The 17,503-nt window shown below is 35.1% G+C and overlaps 1 protein-coding gene across 1 annotated transcript in view; it reads left to right on the top strand.

Moving 5' to 3' along the window:
- Window positions 1–17,503, top strand: part of PsGEF (Protostome-specific GEF) — a 91,934-nt gene that overhangs the window by 57,406 nt on the left and 17,025 nt on the right. Inside the window, exons 6-15 of the mRNA XM_068772457.1 lie at window positions 193–376; window positions 1,236–1,421; window positions 2,098–2,344; window positions 7,665–7,841; window positions 8,363–8,521; window positions 8,983–9,201; window positions 9,582–9,695; window positions 10,301–10,511; window positions 11,181–11,334; window positions 12,988–13,093. Of these exons, the coding sequence (XP_068628558.1) occupies window positions 193–376; window positions 1,236–1,421; window positions 2,098–2,344; window positions 7,665–7,841; window positions 8,363–8,521; window positions 8,983–9,201; window positions 9,582–9,695; window positions 10,301–10,511; window positions 11,181–11,334; window positions 12,988–13,093 (1,757 nt within the window). The remainder of the gene's footprint in view (window positions 1–192; window positions 377–1,235; window positions 1,422–2,097; window positions 2,345–7,664; window positions 7,842–8,362; window positions 8,522–8,982; window positions 9,202–9,581; window positions 9,696–10,300; window positions 10,512–11,180; window positions 11,335–12,987; window positions 13,094–17,503) is intronic.

The following is a 17,503-nucleotide window of genomic DNA, read 5'->3' as shown; positions in this document are numbered from 1 at the left end:
TTATCTAACATTAATTTTTAGGCAATTTTAATTAGATCTAGAGTCAGTTTTAATAATTTTTGACGGCTTTCACGTTTAAATTATTTATTAATTTACCCTTTTTATACCCAGGCTAAAGCCATTCTTTGCCAGTTAATCTATACATTAACACTGAACATATTTTTAAATATAAAGGATTTTTTACATTTTCAGCAGTGGCAACTAATGGTCCGGCTTCTGCATCCGGCAGCCAAGCGCAAGCGGTTGCAGCAGCATTACAAAGAGAAGCAGATGAGCATTTATTCTTAAGATACCTGGAGTTGGATCCACCGGATGACCCGGCCGCGCCAAGAAGAGCTCAAAGGAACGGTCGTACGCCGTTCACAACTACTAGAAAGTAAGTTATCTTTCTTGTGTTCTACATTCTTCAATTTTCCGTCAGTCTCCAAAAAATTTCACTGTATATACTAACTTTCATTATATATACTAAATTTATTATTTTAGTTATGTTTATATGAGACAATAAATTTTTTTTAAAAAAAATGAGTATATATTGAAGGGAAAAACAAAGACAAAAAAAAGTATCTAGTAATGCATGCAAAAAAGCCGTTGTACTGAAAATGTTACGTAAAGATCATATTCATTGAACCATATCCAGCTGAAATGAATTTGTAAAAATAGTAATTCTATTACATATTTGGAATCCTATAGTCAATTCATGCTTGTTGTTAGTGATCAAGTATCATCTAATTCCGACAAAAGGCTCGTGTCACAACAATGATAACATTAGAAGTGTAACAAGTACTTACAAAAGTAAAGTAATGGTTTAGCTAAAAAGAACATTCTATATATTTTGAGTACTTAGTTTAAACTATTAACTGAACAAAACTTGTACAGATATTTCAAGTAAATATATGTTCCATGCAATACACAGAGACTCTCTAGTGTTAAAAACATAGGCTAGGCCGTGTTTAGATACTAGAGAAAACACAATGCAATCCGTAATATATACACTTGTTACCTATAACCAAGATATTGTATAATTATCACGTTTGATAGGCGTTGTAACTATAAATATTTTCTTTACGAAAAGGACAAGAAACTTGAATGTTATAGTTTTTTTTAAATATTTAGTACGTCAAAAAGTTCGCTGTTTTAAAGTCAAATTCAACGAAATTTTTTGCTCATATTTTTAATGCATATTGAAGTTAAAAAATCAATAAAAAAGCAAATGTTAACCGATGACTTACTTGCAGACTTGTCCGCGGTACGGGTGGTGGTTTTGGTTTCACGGTGGTCTGGACAAGACCGCCGAGAGTGGAGAGAGTGGCCGCAGGAGGATCCGCAGAGCGAGCTGGTCTGCGAGCTGGAGACTACATCGTGTTCGTCGGAAACAAAAATGTGGTCACAGCCAACGAAGAGGACGTACGGAACCTTGTCAAGTAAGAATAAATCTTCGCATACATAGTTTTAGAGAGTTTGTGCCCAAACAGAGAAGGTGCATAGCCTAAGCCTTTTTACTATAAAAGCTCCAAAGAGAGAGAGAGTTCCGGCTCCAGTGGTTGGTTTAGTTATCTTACTGAATTTAAAAGTCACTCACTAGAGCAGAATGTATAAGGAATAATTGCGGTCATGGATCATTTAGAGACAACCGCATCTTGGCTGATCAATTTCGCGTCGTGATTTTCAAGATTTCAGAAGAGGACGTAATTTCGATTTTATCGATTGCTACTATCGAATAGTTATAAATTCTAACTTAGATCTTTCTAACTTCATAAATGTACGTCCAATTTATTTACACAAATAAATTTTTGATACCATAAATATTTATTTCTTAAATAATAATAATTATGACGCTATGATTCTATTAAATATATAACATGACCATAATTGGAAAAAAAACATATTTTACCACTTCGGTACGGCGCTTGTCAGGCAACATGCATTGGCCTAAAGAGGCATGTTCCGAGACTAAAAATTTGAACTATGTATGACATCCCATACGAGCCACTGTCTCTATCCTTGCTTCTTATCAAATTGTGGAAACATTACGAAACCACCATTATACTAGTGTTATAAAAAATATATAACTTATTATTAATCTCTTAAATTTTTCAGGTCAGCAGGTCAAACGTTAACAATGGAAACCTTTAGAAGGGTGCCCCAAAACGGAGTGGGGATCCGTCGGTTGGCACAAGTATCGATACCACCACCAACTGAGTCAACCCCACCAGCGCCTCGTTCACCACGCGCCGCCGGCCTTTCGTCTCCGGCACCTGCAAGACCTCCCACAGCCTGCTCTTCTACCAGTCAATCGCTAGATCGACGCAAGCTACATCTACCACAAGTCACATTTTCGAAGGAGGTCGGTAATGGTATCATTGTCTGAGGTGTTGCTGGTGATTAGAAGAAACATTTTGATCACATCGTAATCGAATAATCATCCATTTTTCGACTTCTCCATTTGTCTCCATTTTGTCTGCTTCTCTATCTACTTTATGGAGTAGAGATCGCAGACCGGTAAGTGCAGTGTAGAACTTCCTGGACCTATTGGAAATTTATGGGAGTGCCTTATTTTTAGTAATGGACCTCTTACGGCTGAAAGAATGATGAAGTTCTATTTTTTTGCTACATTTACATACAGAAGATGCATGTGTGAGATATTAAACCCAAGGTATTTATACCGTCAAATATTAGGTTTGTGCATAACTTTTAATTTTCGTATTTGATATAAGGTTGATAATTTTTCATTTCAGAGTTCTGAGTACCTTGTATAAACGTATTTGTACTTTTTGGTCGATAATATTTATTGTTTTCGAATTTGGATTCGTGCTAGTCATCAGTAGTTAAATTTCGAAATTATTACATTCGGAAATCAAAAATTTAAATGTGGTGCTAGAATATTCTTAGATGGAATTCTATATTAGTTTCTTAGACCTTTTTTTTAAAATGTGTGAAAATTTTGTTTTTAATTATATTTAAGCAAATGTTTTGTACAGTTTTAGTGCGTACAATGTTATTTATTTTTTAATATAACAGTAGAATGGACTTCGTAATACATTCCATTATATTAATATATTTTATTAATTCCATAATCATGTACAGAGGGTGTCTTTTTTTCTGTTTTTAATAATAGGTTAAGAATTTGTTCACAAAGGGGGAATCGTTACGTTTAAGCAAACACTTTGTTAACATTTATTTTGTTATTTTTTTAATTTTAAACCCATTTGTCATATACAGCGTGTGTTATTTTGTGAAGATAAATTTTTTACAATATAATTTTTTTCGTAGTTTTAGTTTTGTGTTGGTGTACAGTTCTTGTTCACTTTAATACGAATCATTTTAATTTGTATCGAACATTTGCATTAGATTTTTTTTTTGGTTCCTGTTAACATTATTCTCTTATTTATTTTCTTTTTAATTTATGTTTCTTATGTTAAGTGCAAATAAATTTATCGCTTTTAATTATTTTCCGTTTTATTTTTTCATCCTTGTTTTTAATTATCATCTTTGTTCTTGAATAATATTATTTAAATTTTCCGAAAATATGATTTAAACTTTTATTTTTTCACTACACTCTTGCATTTTTGTTATTAAGAATTATTTAGTATAAATGTTTGCAAAGTAAGGATATTAATCAAGTTCTACAGACGTCATTACATTATTTCTTACCTTAGGGCATTATTACGTTGAGGCATATGATTTGGCACGTCGGAAATATCTTTGTCGTAAGTTACTCATGATGTGTCAAATCAAATGCCTACTACTATATTTTGACTATTATGTTTGAAACCGTGATTTTTGGACGCCAGTATATACGTGGTAAGAGTATGTCTCATATCGTTTAAGACCTATGTGTAGTAAAATCCTCATGAAAGGTTGTTCTAATAAAATGTTTTGGACAACTTTCGTCCAATTTTATCAACTTGAGACCACGCAAATCATATATCTTACCACTGTCCTCCAGGTTTCGTTTTGATAGAAAATTAAGCTCACTTGAACACGAAACCCAAATAGATTACCTTCAATAACAGGCATAAAATATTACAGATTTATTCTCATAAATGCGGTATTCCTAGTCGACGATGATATTATTTATTAAAAAAAATATGTTATATTATAATAAATCTATAATATTTACCGGTACAGTTTGTCTCAGTGGGTCAAAAATATTTCATTTTGTTACAGTTTATTACAAAATTTTATAGTTCCGATGATAATCCGTTTCGAAGCGCTGATATAAATCGATTTTTCAAGCTTCGCGCCTGACATTAAAACAATTTAAAAGTAGGTTATCCATTTAAAAGTTGCATACCATCAACTCTTATATTACTCAGTCAATACGTTCAGGTCATTATTCCGGGTCAAGACGATTTTATGTACAATTTGTAGTGTGCTATAGAAAGAAATCATAGTTACAAATTTAACGTTAAATCATCTTTACTTAATAAACAGGATCTAGTATTTATCTCGCTCAACTAGGTACCTAGGTAAAATGTTAACTAGGTAATAGCGACAAGTAATACATAAAGTAGCAATAGCCTAGTGAGCACTGGTAGCTAGCGATAGAGAATTTAGACTTGCGATTGTAGGTCACAGATTCAAATTCCGGAGTAACAATTTTTTGTAATTCAACTTTGTTCTTTAATAATAAAGTACTATCGCGCACACTAATAAGTTTCTAGAGGATGTGCAGCGGCGTCCTTTGTGCACCACACCTGCCTGTGAAGCGTGATGATTATGATATATCCTTCCATATATTTAGGAGAGACCCATGCCCAGGCGCCCAGCCTATGGTTTAAACCAATAACATTTCATCGTAATCTAAATGAATCTGGTAAAACTATAGTATGTAGCGGTTCGTGCTCCATGAAAACTTCTAGCTTCGCCACCTTTAATAAGGTTTGAGATTACACACCCACTACTTATTGTCTCTTTGAACCCGAAGATTATGTAAATGTCACTGGTATAGCAGTGTAAGCTGTCAAAACATAATAAATCAATAAAGGTGAACTGAACAGCCTCCCAAGCTCTGTCTAAAAGGTCAGCATTCTCGTATTCTGGTAATAAAGAAGCGTGTAGAAGCCTGAGCCGAAGCTCTTGCAGTCTGGGAACTCCCAGTTTTTCTATCCAAAGACGAGTACAAGCGCCATCTGCTCCCTGTTTACTCAAACTCGCAAAAACTATAAATTCCATTATAGCACCAATTATCATCTGTCACTGAAAATTAAAGTCGTAATTATATACAGTTTTCTTGTAAATATAATTGTAAGTCAACATTTTAATGATGATTAAGATGAAAGAAATGAAGTAAACAATAACAATTCTTTTAAGTAAGAAAAGGACCAATACCTAGCCACTTCCGCACATGCAGCGGTAGTCGTGCAACAAAGTGCACCGCCTGCCAGCCCGCTGATAAATGCGTATGCGGCAAACAATGCGAATCACACAACCGCCACCGCCAAATTATTCAAAACGTGTTTCACCCCTCCACGGGGCATCCTCAGGAGTTATGTTACACAGATTAGTACCAAACACAGAGTCAAATGGTATCGGAGTGGCTAGGTATTGGTCCTTTTCTTACTTAGGGTGGACTTCCGCGGGGTGTATTCTACTCAAGTAGATTGTGGATAATAGAGTCTTTATTTTGAGAATTTCCGAAAGTACAACTCCTCATAACTTTGGACAAAATAGATCAGCCTGAAAAAAGATGATGACAAAAACTCATGAGGAAGCGACGAAGAAGAAAAAAATACGATCGCTAACGCATAAGCATAAAATCATAAATTACACTTATGTACTAACTGTCAACTTGGAAATATGAATATTTTGTGTCTTTTTTGATATTTATTCCTTATAACAACACGAAATGCTGCATCAGCAGCTAACGCCTTGCGTTCCCATGGCTTGAATATTTAGGATCAGGTATCATAGCTCGTTGATGCCACGCAAGCAGACTCCCTATACGATACGTATATAGCAGACTATTTGTGCCTTTTTATTATTATTCAGAGAGCTTGTTCCAGTTTTAAGTGTTATATGAAACTAATGTAATCTTAACTCTTTTGTTATTGACGTGTCTATTTAAAAGAAATGAACATGATTAATGATGCGAAATAGGAAAAATTATATCAATCGTTTATATGGACATGCCACCGCGGTACCGTAATTGTTAAACAGAATTTTATTAAAAAAAATAAAAAGGTACTAAGATGACTAATTACACCAATTCTTTGTTTGAAAATCGGCATGAAAATAAACTCTGACAAGGAATCTATTAAAAGTTTAAGACAAATTGATAAAACGTCAAGTTTTTGTTGACCCGAAACTAGGCATATCCACATTATGATATACAAAGCCGGTACCGAAGGATCATAATCTTACACCTGAATAATCTACAATCCGTAAGTCATTTTGTAAAACCGCGAAAACGAAATGGCGAACAAAAACCACATATTGAAAAAGATTACAGATTAAATTTTTAAAGCACGTTCTTCTTTTTTTTTCGAATTTTTCGATCGAATTCTACAAGACCACAAACAGTTTTTTTTTTTAATTAATGTTGCTAGTCTAGCGGCTTTTACAGTTTCATCGTAAACATAGTAAGCAAAACCACAAGCTAATATAACAGTGGGGACATAAGTTTGAACTTGTAAAGATCTCGATGTTAAAGTTCATGACCTTAGCTTTACGTTAGCAATATAGTGGTAGATACGTACACATACCTTTTCGTAATATTAAACACCGAGGAGGTCTTGTTAAAGAAATAAAAAATATTACTGCTATAAAATTTAAAATTTATCGTATAGGTACTTCATACTTTTACTTCATCTAAAATTCTAAACCATCACTTCCAGCCGCTTCAGATCCTTTACAAATAGGGTGGTACAGGATTTGTTCTGTTGCCAAACGTGCTGGTTGAAACCACTAGCAAAATTTCAAACCTGACGAATTTACGCGGCGATTTTAAAGTACGTGTACTAGTGGTGATAGACGAGCAAGGTCGCCGAGATACAAACACGCGTACTTACTCGTAACACCATTGTCAGTCATCCCTATAAAAAAAATCCTGTCGGGTAATACGCGATACACCGTTTACTGAAGAGCACAATGAACGTTAAAGTTAGGGACGGTTGTCATTATATGGACAAGACCTACTCAGTGGTAGAAGGAACAGATCCCTGCTCGAAGTGACCTCTTCAAAAAGAGAATCCGGTTGAATAGCCATCATAACATTGACTTACACTGTTTCTTCTTTGATTCGGCCAAATTTTAAGGTTTTTCAGTCTTAACCTCACTACAATAACTATGCTAGAAAGTCGCCAAATCGATAGGCTTCAAGAATTTGACATTCAAGAAAGATGAAGAATGACAGGAGAAATTTTAAGAATTTAAGGAAAAAAGAAGTTCAAAATTACGTGTAAAAATTATAAAACCTCTGTTAACTAAGTCCCTATTTCAAAAGAAGGGGTGAACGAGAGGTTTAAACGACGCCATTAAAAAAACCTCTAAGCCCCATATCACATACTCCATGGAGTTTCTAATAGCGCCTAGTATACAGAACTCAAACCGTTTAGCATCCCAACTCGTGTTTTCATAAGAGCATAAAATCACGGCTAGACCTGTCGCTGTTATAAATAATCCGATAACAGCTATCGTTTGGTGAATCGATTCGTATCTCGCAGACGCCAGGGGTATCTACTGATGGAAGGAAGAGGGCGCTACTCGCTGTGGTAGCCCGGGAGCAACACTACGCCACGTGCCTTCAGTTCGGTCTGGTGCGATTCGTGTCACCGTTGGCGGAGAGGGCCGATCTTATAATACCTAGCGATCATCAACTGCTTTTCCAGAACATAGAAGAGGTAAGAGTCGAATTAAACGCCAAAAATTCTGGTGTTTATTTTTTTTTAATTTATTCATGTATATGGTGTACAAAACAGGATACAGCCAAAGTTCAGTATAAAATAGTTTTTATATTGTTTTTACGAAAAGTCTAAGACACATCTCTAACTATACATACCTAGCAAATATAAACAAAGGAAAAACACAGCATATTATTTTCCACGTTACACTAAGGTTGAAGAATTATAATCTTATACTATAAGTTGTTAAAAAGCGAGATTGTGCTTAAAATATCTATTTCAATACTATGTAAATGTAACATACACGTTTTTGTTACAACATTGTAAAAAGGATGTATTATTGTTACAAACTTGTAACCAGACGATTTTAATTTGACGTTTAGAATTGACTAAGAGAAAGTGGAGTATTTTATTGAAGTTCTAAAAGGTTGTATTCAGTGTCATTTTACTGTTATATTTGTTTAAATATACATACTAAAATTAACATCCAGGTCTTCATTCTTATTGTACTTTTATTACAGATTTTCAGGTTATCGGAGGACATATTAGATCAGGTGGTGCAAGACGACGGTGAAATACAGACATCGACTGTAGTCGCTGTTTATTTACAAAAGACTCCTGCGTTCCTCAGCCTATATAAGAAGTATTGTTTAGGATTGAAACGAGCTGATTGTGTTCTGGTAAGAAATTGAACTCTATTCCGTTTAATTAATATCCATTATTGCTTAACACGTATTCAACGGAATATTTAACCTTTTGCAATATCTTTACGGCTTCTTAAACTTTAATATTTAATGCGGTGCGAATTTTAATTGTTTATTGTCTTCTGTTACGTCTTTATATTGAATCATTCCGGTAACTGTAAGCTTTTTGTAATTCACTCTATCTTCGTGAGCATTATATTTTTAGTAATAAGTAGAGTATTTAGCACAAATAAGTATCATTAACAATTACAACATTTTTATGTATCAATTAACTCCTACATAATTGTTACCACCTTGAGTTGACCGGTAAATAATATCTAAGATGTATCTGATCCGCCATTACACAATGCGTGATAAAGTAGATAAATAAATAGTAAAAAGAATTGCACATAAGTTTTCTTTGCATAGAAAAAATTTAAAACTGTCTAATGTTTCAGGTTAAAAAGTCAAAAGACCCTAGTGGGGCGTTCTCCAGATTTTGTACAAGCCCGCCCATACCGAGGAGAAGACCTGATATAACCTCTCTAGTCCACAAACCTCTGGAACAGTTCAGAGAGCTATTAAGGCTTATGAGAGCGGCGGCCAGCGCCAACGGCGCAGGGCCTTACGATCAACTCGAAAAGAAACAATTGCAAGTCATTGTAGAACAATTGCAGGTAAATTATTTACTAAAACATTTTTTTGTAAATATGGGAAAAAGTAGGAAGGGGAAATTATAAAAGAAGAAGTAGATCTGGACTAAGAAAATAAAGAACAGCAGAAAATATTTTGCTTTAATTATAGCAGATGGTGGTAGGCTAATGTTCTCAAGTTGCGACCATTAGCCGGTATATACTGTGTAAGTAGGTGCCATATTAAATGGACCGACGTCATGGCCAAGGTTACAGGAAGTCGCTGAATTTCAGATTCACCAACACTTGCATACGTCTATGCCTTATAGCAGATATCTATCGGTTTTTTTACGATGATACTTCTAGCAGCGTTGTTACAGTGTGCTGTTGAATGTACAATAAAATAAAAGTAATAAAATTTTCAGAGCGGATACCAAGACGTCACGGCCGGCTCTGGACTGATGGGCTTAGCTGGAGATGGCAAGCCTTTATTATCAGTGTCCGACTTGGAAAGTAGATTGGTGTTCACTAGGTGTAAGGTAATATATTATTTATATACATTTTTAAACTAACCGCAGCAAAATAATGTTCAAAATTGTAGCATAAACTATACACCACACAACATAAAACTGTTAGAAGTAATTTACGGTAATCAAATAAATATTAAAAATACTAACTACTTTAAATACGTAAATGAAAGTTAGAAACCTGTGAAAATTTTCTTAAAACAAACTGGTTTAACATTACGTATATATACTGTGATAAAACTGTGGACTGTCCTGTCCGCGCCGAGCTACCGGGGATCCGGGCTGCTGGCTTACGTCAATGCGCTAGGGCGCGTATGGTGTCGCCGAGGACAGGACAGTCCGACGCAGTGAGACTGTCCGTCATAAAACCTTGCTTATGTGGTCGGAAGACGCAGGAGGTTAGCCACTTGCACCCAGTCCCGTGGGACATTTCTAACGGAGGCCTATGTCCAGCTGTGGACATCTTACGACTGTAATATTGATGACGATGAATCATATTATAACAAATTAACTAACGATAATAGTATCTTTTTTAACTTATTCCAAGATAGTACAATTCTTTAGTTTTAGTTGACCGTTTGAATCATAATATTATCTAAACGATATTCCTATTTCAGCCATTCGTATTAAGCACTCCGGGAAGACAGTGGATTTTTGGTGGAGAACTTTCCAGAGTTGAGGGTAGAGCAGTTAGACCTTATTGGGCACTGCTCTTCAGCGATCTACTTCTATTCGCAACAGTGTCTAGAGACAGAGTACTCTTTGTAACTGAAGAACCCGTATCATTAGGTTCGGTGTCTGAAGCTCAATTCAATATAAGAAAAAAAGGTAAGTTATGTTTACAAAATAATAATTACGTATATACAAAACATAAGCGAAATATCAAGTTGAAATGGTACCGGGTAGACAATATAGCCGCTGTGGTGGTATGGTCCTGAAATGGAGACCACGGGAGGTCAAGTGTAGTGTAGAACCTCCAACCAACAGGTGGATATCCCGATATTGTTATGGTCAACGTCTTGAAAAGGCGCTGAATATAAGGTATCTTTCAACCAACATTAATGGAAATCCATTAAGACGGTCTGTATCCTGTGAATGTCCTATGAGTTAAATGATGACGATCATGGTCATTGTAATAAATGTATATTCAAAATTAGAAAATGTAATTATTTAATGGCATCAGGCGTTACCTTGCGGAAGTCCATCCTAAGTGAGAAAAGGACCAATGTTTAGCCACTTCCGCTACACTATGTGTTTGGTACTAATCGATGTAACATAACTCCAGAAGATGCCCTGTGGAGGGGTGAAACACGTGTTGAGTGATTTGATGGTGGCAGTTGTGTAATTCGCATTGTTTGCCGCATACGCATTTATCAGCAGGCTGGCGGGCGGTGCACTTTGTTGCACGACTACCGCTGCATGTGCGGAAGTGGCTAAATATTGGTCCTATTCTTACTTAAAATGTAATTAGTTAAATACATTTCTTAACATTTACAGCGACTGAATTCCGTCTCATACTTGGTCGTGCTGGTGGAGAAAGTCCGCTGGTATCCTGCGCGCCACGGACTCCCGGAAGATCTCGACCCATCGTGTTACGAGCGCCGTCGATAGATTTAAAAGCTGTATGGCAAAGTTTACTTCAAAGGCAAATGTAAGTTTTTATATGGTTTTCATATTAGATCTTTATATTTCAACGGCCCACTGCAAGGTAAATGTCTCCCCGAAAAATATCTATGAGATGATATACCGTAATCACCACGCTTGGTACGGGGTTGGCGATCGCAGTGCGATATCATGGTACGTGCTATCCATCCTCTAAAAACTTTGTAAGCAGTGACAACCCTGTAGAATTAACGCACAAAGTATGAATCATGTAAGATTGTACCGCAAATCTCAATCCGTTATCTTAGGGCTGCCACTGCTCGAAATGAAAACAATATATATTATATTAAAATTGAAGGAACCTCTTTCCGAACCAGACTTTTACCGCTGGTCCACCACTACACCTCATGCTACCTACACTAGTGGGGATAACAGTGACATGTTATTTCACCACAATGGTTCCAAATGTTGGACAGTGGCTGTCAAACAATAAATTCATTGCAAGTCAAATCTCCCGATAGCATAATTTCAAATTGATCATATTTTAATTGCTCCGTTCACGGGATTATTGTTATATTTATATACATAGAATATGTAGTTATTTAAATATATATACTATGTATATATTGTGGTATATTTATTTAAAATTATATTATATAGTAGCTATTAGTATATCTATATAAGATATTTGTATGTGATTTTTTTCCTTCTCAATTTGATTTTACTTTTTTATATTATTTCACGTGTTTAATGATATTAAATAGTTTCACTTGCCTTTATTAATTTATCTCTGCAGCGTCCTAATGGTTAATTGGCATGAAATGCTTTCGGCATTAAGTTCACTGTTATACGAAAATGTATAAAAAGTTTTTGAATAAATAAATGAATAGACAATTTTTTGTGAGGCTACTGCAAATAATCTTCATTTTTATAAATCAGCACCATATTTGTGAACTCTTGGGTTCTGGATTACATTGGCTAGTGTTTATTGTAATCAAAATCTAGGCATTAGATGAAACAACGCTATGCTAGATAGACATCTTAATTTTAAATTTATTAAACGTTTACTGAATCTAGATAAAATAATTAGATTAAATATTTAAAAAAAGATATCAACATAAGTATGCATGGTCGTTGGGCATCTTCTGCCCTATATTATTTTGTCCAGTTTTGACAATCCTTTTCAATTCCGTTATGGTATAAAATGAGAAAGTTTTTTTGTTCAACAATTAATTTTATTTCAAGTTTAATTTGAAACCTTTATACTAACAATTTAAATTAATACGTTAGTCGTGTACGTTTGTACAATTTATTGCTCGGAGATTCGCTGCTAAATCTAATTAGAAATGAGGAGATCCGCAAAAGAAATACAAGTTACTGATGTAGCTCGAAGAGTTGTTCGTCTAAAGTGGCAGTGAGGAATATTGTTAGTGCAAACGGTAGCTGTTGGAATCAAAAGAGCGTTTAAGTCGCAACCATGAGCCAGTAAACGAAGCGTTGGTAGGTAGGGCTCTCAATAATTTGACCAACGACCTAGTTAAAGTCGCAGTTAAATGTTAAAGACATAGATGCAGGCAGCTCAAGACTTGTTATCGTGGCCTTCTTTGGGAGATGTCTTAACCTTGTAGTGGGCGTGTATCGGCTGAATAATAGAAGAAGATATTAACACATGAAACTAATAACAATATAATTTTGTTTTCAGTTATCGAGCTCACACGATGTCTGGGACGCCTCTGGGGTCGCCATTGGACTCTCCCGATCCACAGCTCACTTTCTCCCTGGCGACTCTGGACTCTCAGCAACGTCAGGTATCAGGTTCCAGCATACAAAGACATTCGAGCATGGCTCTTTTACCGGCCAGCTCGTATCGATCGCATCTAAACATGCTGGTAGAAGAAAAACCTGAAAAAGAAGTTAGAGTTAGTTTCGATGTCAGACCTTACTCGGAATCTCCACTTCCCCAACCTGTAAGAGGTCCACTTAGCACGGTATGGAAGACTGCACCAACGCCTGAAACTCCTTCAGCTAACCTTTCTCCAGCTGATTCACAGACTTTCTCCTCTCATTTTGTATCAACTTCAAGTATAGAGAGGAACGAAGAAAGACCAACGTCTCCCAGTGCGCAGGTGACTTCTGATGGATGTGAAGATTATTCAGAAGTATCACCCTGTAGGTGGGAATCCTTTGAAGCTGATCTGGCTTTAGCGGATTTAGACGTCGATCCTTCTTATAAGCATGCTGTCGAAGAGCGTATTTTCCTTCCCGATGATCCTCTTCTACCTTGTGTAGCTTTACCGGAGAGGCCAACTCCCCCTGCCTATTTGGAACTTTGATCCGCGGAGTCAGATCCGGAGCTAGCAGACGTCTGCTTACACCGGATCAGGAAGTCTAATTAGGGTATATCCTAAGTTGAATATATCCCTTGATCTGTTAATCTAGCACTATTTAAATTCCTCGTCCTGAACTTTATTGGAAAAAGTCTGACGACACAGAAATGTAATTTGATAATAAACTTAAAATTAAAATCTTGGATTGTAATGTTGCTTAATATGTGACCATGGTTGTGGTAGAAAATTTTGAGAGAAATATTTTGGAGCAAAAAAATATTCAAAAAAGAGATCCCATTATTTTAATTAAAAAAGATGTTATACCTACGAGTCCTTTTACAAGTGACAAATATGCTCTCCAATGTTTTCACGTTTGTTGTTAATTAAAAAAAAATACGATTGGCGTTGTTTGCATGGTTATTCTAATTTGTATGCCAAAGTGTACAAAAAAAAATCTGTGTCAAATATAACATAGGGTATTATCGTAGAAAATTTTTACGATTTCCTTACTTAATACATTTTTGAAATGAAGTCGCTTTTTAAGTCTTCCGTCCTTTTCTTATGATGCTTTCTCCTTTTTTAAAACTTTTATCTGTAGCGAAAACAGTCAGTCGTGTATTCCATATATGTAAGGTCAATACGTCGTATAACTATTGATATATTGGAGGTAATTAGGTGTAATTCTGTCTAATGATATTGTTTCATTTAAATGTATATTGTCTAATTTAATATCTACTGTTTGTAGTGATGTAGCTATTTGTACAGGTCATGTGGATATTTAGCGATTAAATTCGCGATAGCAATCCGTTCTAGAATAACACCGAACATTTATTTGTTTCAACGTTGCTTTCTTGTTTATTTCATTAGATCACTCATCGCTATTTCTATATGTGTTACAATGAAAAATGGTGGTCCGAGTCGTAGTAAACTTAGTTGGCGCATCTTATTCAATTACTGTATGCATCTTGAATTCATACATACACTAAAAATAATTAAAAATAAAAATCGCGTAGTTTATATCGCTAGAATCGTGAAATGTTCACATAACCTATCCCGGGGACATTTTTGTATCTTTTTTTACAAAATGAATCCGTAATAAATTTCGATGTCTTTGGCTGTGTGTAAATTAAAAAAAAATTATGAAAGAATTCGATAATTTTGAGACACTATTTTGCTCCGGGTTCTTGATGACGTATATCCTGGAGTATATTAAAATAAATGAATTTTAATGTTTATGTTTAGATCAGAACAATATATTTCTAATGATGGGTAAATAAAATTTGTCGATGGTGAAAAACTTTTCTTTTTTATTTAACGAATCTCCGCCCCAAAACGTTTGCGACACATACCCTGGATAATTTATTATATGATCTACCATTTTTCTTTGTAATGCGTAATATGTAATTAAAATTAACATGCATGCAATTTGTTAAGCCACACATAGTTTTTAATTTTTAATTTAAATTTCTCTTAAAAAAAGTAAAACCAAATATTAAATTAACATTTAGTCTATGGTAAAAAAGCATGATATGTTTTTAGTATTGCATGTCCTACGATATTATACACGCATATAATAGTAAAGAAGGTTAAAGATTATGCTGATGATATGGCAAAGTGTGTTGGCAAAAATGACATACGTATCCGAGACGAGTTCGCGTACGACAGTACTAACAGGAAGGCTTAAGGTCGGAGTTTCGCTGCGAGATCGAATCAGATATTGAGAGATCCGCAAAAAAATCATCAAGTCCTTGACATAACTCGAAGAATTGCTTGTTGAGGTGGCAGTATGCAGGGTACATCGCTCATGCAGCTGACGATAGTTGGGGCTGAAAGGTTCTTGTGCGACGACCACAAGCCGCCAGACGTGGCGTGGGAAGGCTTCTCTCTAGGTAGACCGATGACATAAATAACTTGGCAGGAAATCACCGAAAGCAAGCAGTATAGGAACGGTCATAGTGACGATCTTTGCAGGAGGCCTATACGTTACGGTGGGCGTCTATCGACTTAAAATATGAAGTAACTATCAATATAGAGAGTCACTGGTAATATGAATAAAGACTTTAAGGGAGTGAATTTATGGCTCATTAATTGTTACTTAATGTATAGTACAGCCTATCCAAAATTCAAGAGCCTCAAGAAGAACAAATAACGTAATGATACTACAGTAAGAAAAAAGTGTTTTCTAAATTAAAAATTAAAGTATTTAATGGAATCAGACGTTATTTCGCGGAAGTCCATCCTAAGTAAGTAAAGGACCAATATTTAGCCACTTCCGCACATGCAGTCGTAGTCGTGCAACAAAGTGCACCGCCCGCCAGCCCTCTGCAGTGTCTCTGTGCTTGGCACTAATCGGTGTAACATAGCTCCTGAAGATGCCCCGTGGAGGGATGAAACACGTTTTGAGTGATTTAACGGTGGTAGTTGTGTAATTCGCATTGTTTGTCGCATGCGCATTTATCAGCGGACTGGCGGGCGGTGCACTTTGTTGCACGACTACGACTGCATGTGCGGAAGTGGTCAAATATTGGTTCCTTTCTTACTTAAAAAATATAGATTGAAGCTTTTACAACCATAACTTATCACTTTGTATAACCAATGCAAACTAATCTATAGTTAGCTCTGGAGTCTAGTACTAATTAGTTCAGTGTTTCGCAACCTTTTTTGTGCATGCCTCGCCTATGCTTTTCTAAATACAACCCCATATGTAACATTCATAGTTTTATGTTAAAGCGAAATTAAATCGTGTCGAGTCCATTTTCGAATCGCCTACTTAAATTATTAAATTGTCCCCCTGTTGGGCGTGGGTCCCACGCTAGGAATCACTGTTCAAGTCCATTGAGAAATCGTAATATAATATATATTTAATATAATATATAATTAAAAATAGAACAAAGTGATAAAGAAATTTATCGTATATTCAAACGCGAGTAACATTATTTAAATATAAAATTCAGTTTTATATTAAATTAATATATGTACAAATATAATAATCCAGTTAAAGAAGGAACATTCACGTTTAATATGGTAAAGCAATTCAATTTACAAGTAATACAATAATAAAATTAATACTGGCTACCGTTGATCCTTAAGCCAAGATGTTGATGACGGAATACGTCCAATATCAAACACTAAGGATGGAGATAGACAATATTTTTTTTTAATTTACATATGAATTAAATAATAATTATAAAAAGCTTTTTGCGATCTACTCACTGCTTATCACGAATAAAAAAAATCAATGATTTTTTGAAAAATAAATTGGTTAGTACATGTGTTGTTAATTTAAAAATAAAAACCAGAAGCGATGTAACTGAAATTCTAATATGATATCAAACCACAAGAGACAAAGGAAATATCGCCGCCCTCCCGCAAAGATATGTATGGAGTGATATATCATAATCGCCACATTTGGGAGGCGGGTTGGCTATCGCAATGTGGTATTGTGGTACGATGATGGCTCATAGAGCCATCCTATGGAAACTCATTTGTGAGCTGTGGCAATCCTACACAATTAATGCACAAATGTGAATTATATATTTGATTCTCAGTCTACTACCGCTATCCTACCACTGTTCATACTACCAATACTCAAAGAAACATACGTTCATGTAATAAATTTTGGGGTTAGGATATATACGAATAAAATAAAATAACTAAAAACTGAATCAAAAATCTTTAGTTTGTAGTTTTGAGAATATCTTTAGTAGCAGTATTTTCTGAAATTGAATTTATTTTATCGACACTCTCTTATCAATATATTGTTACCAAATTAAGAATTATAAAATAGTGGTACATGTTAAACTGAATCAATTAATCAATAAAAACCATCGACTAAAACAGTGATAGACGATTTAAATGCTGCGTATGCGTTATATATACAGTAGTATTGAA

Source organism: Battus philenor, unplaced genomic scaffold (genome assembly GCF_028537555.1).
Source record: "Battus philenor isolate CCGP_79_NKW_IND1 unplaced genomic scaffold, ilBatPhil1.0.hap1 SCAF_5, whole genome shotgun sequence".
In the NCBI taxonomy this organism is placed as follows: domain Eukaryota; kingdom Metazoa; phylum Arthropoda; class Insecta; order Lepidoptera; family Papilionidae; genus Battus; species Battus philenor.
This window is presented reverse-complemented; position numbering and strand designations above follow the sequence as displayed.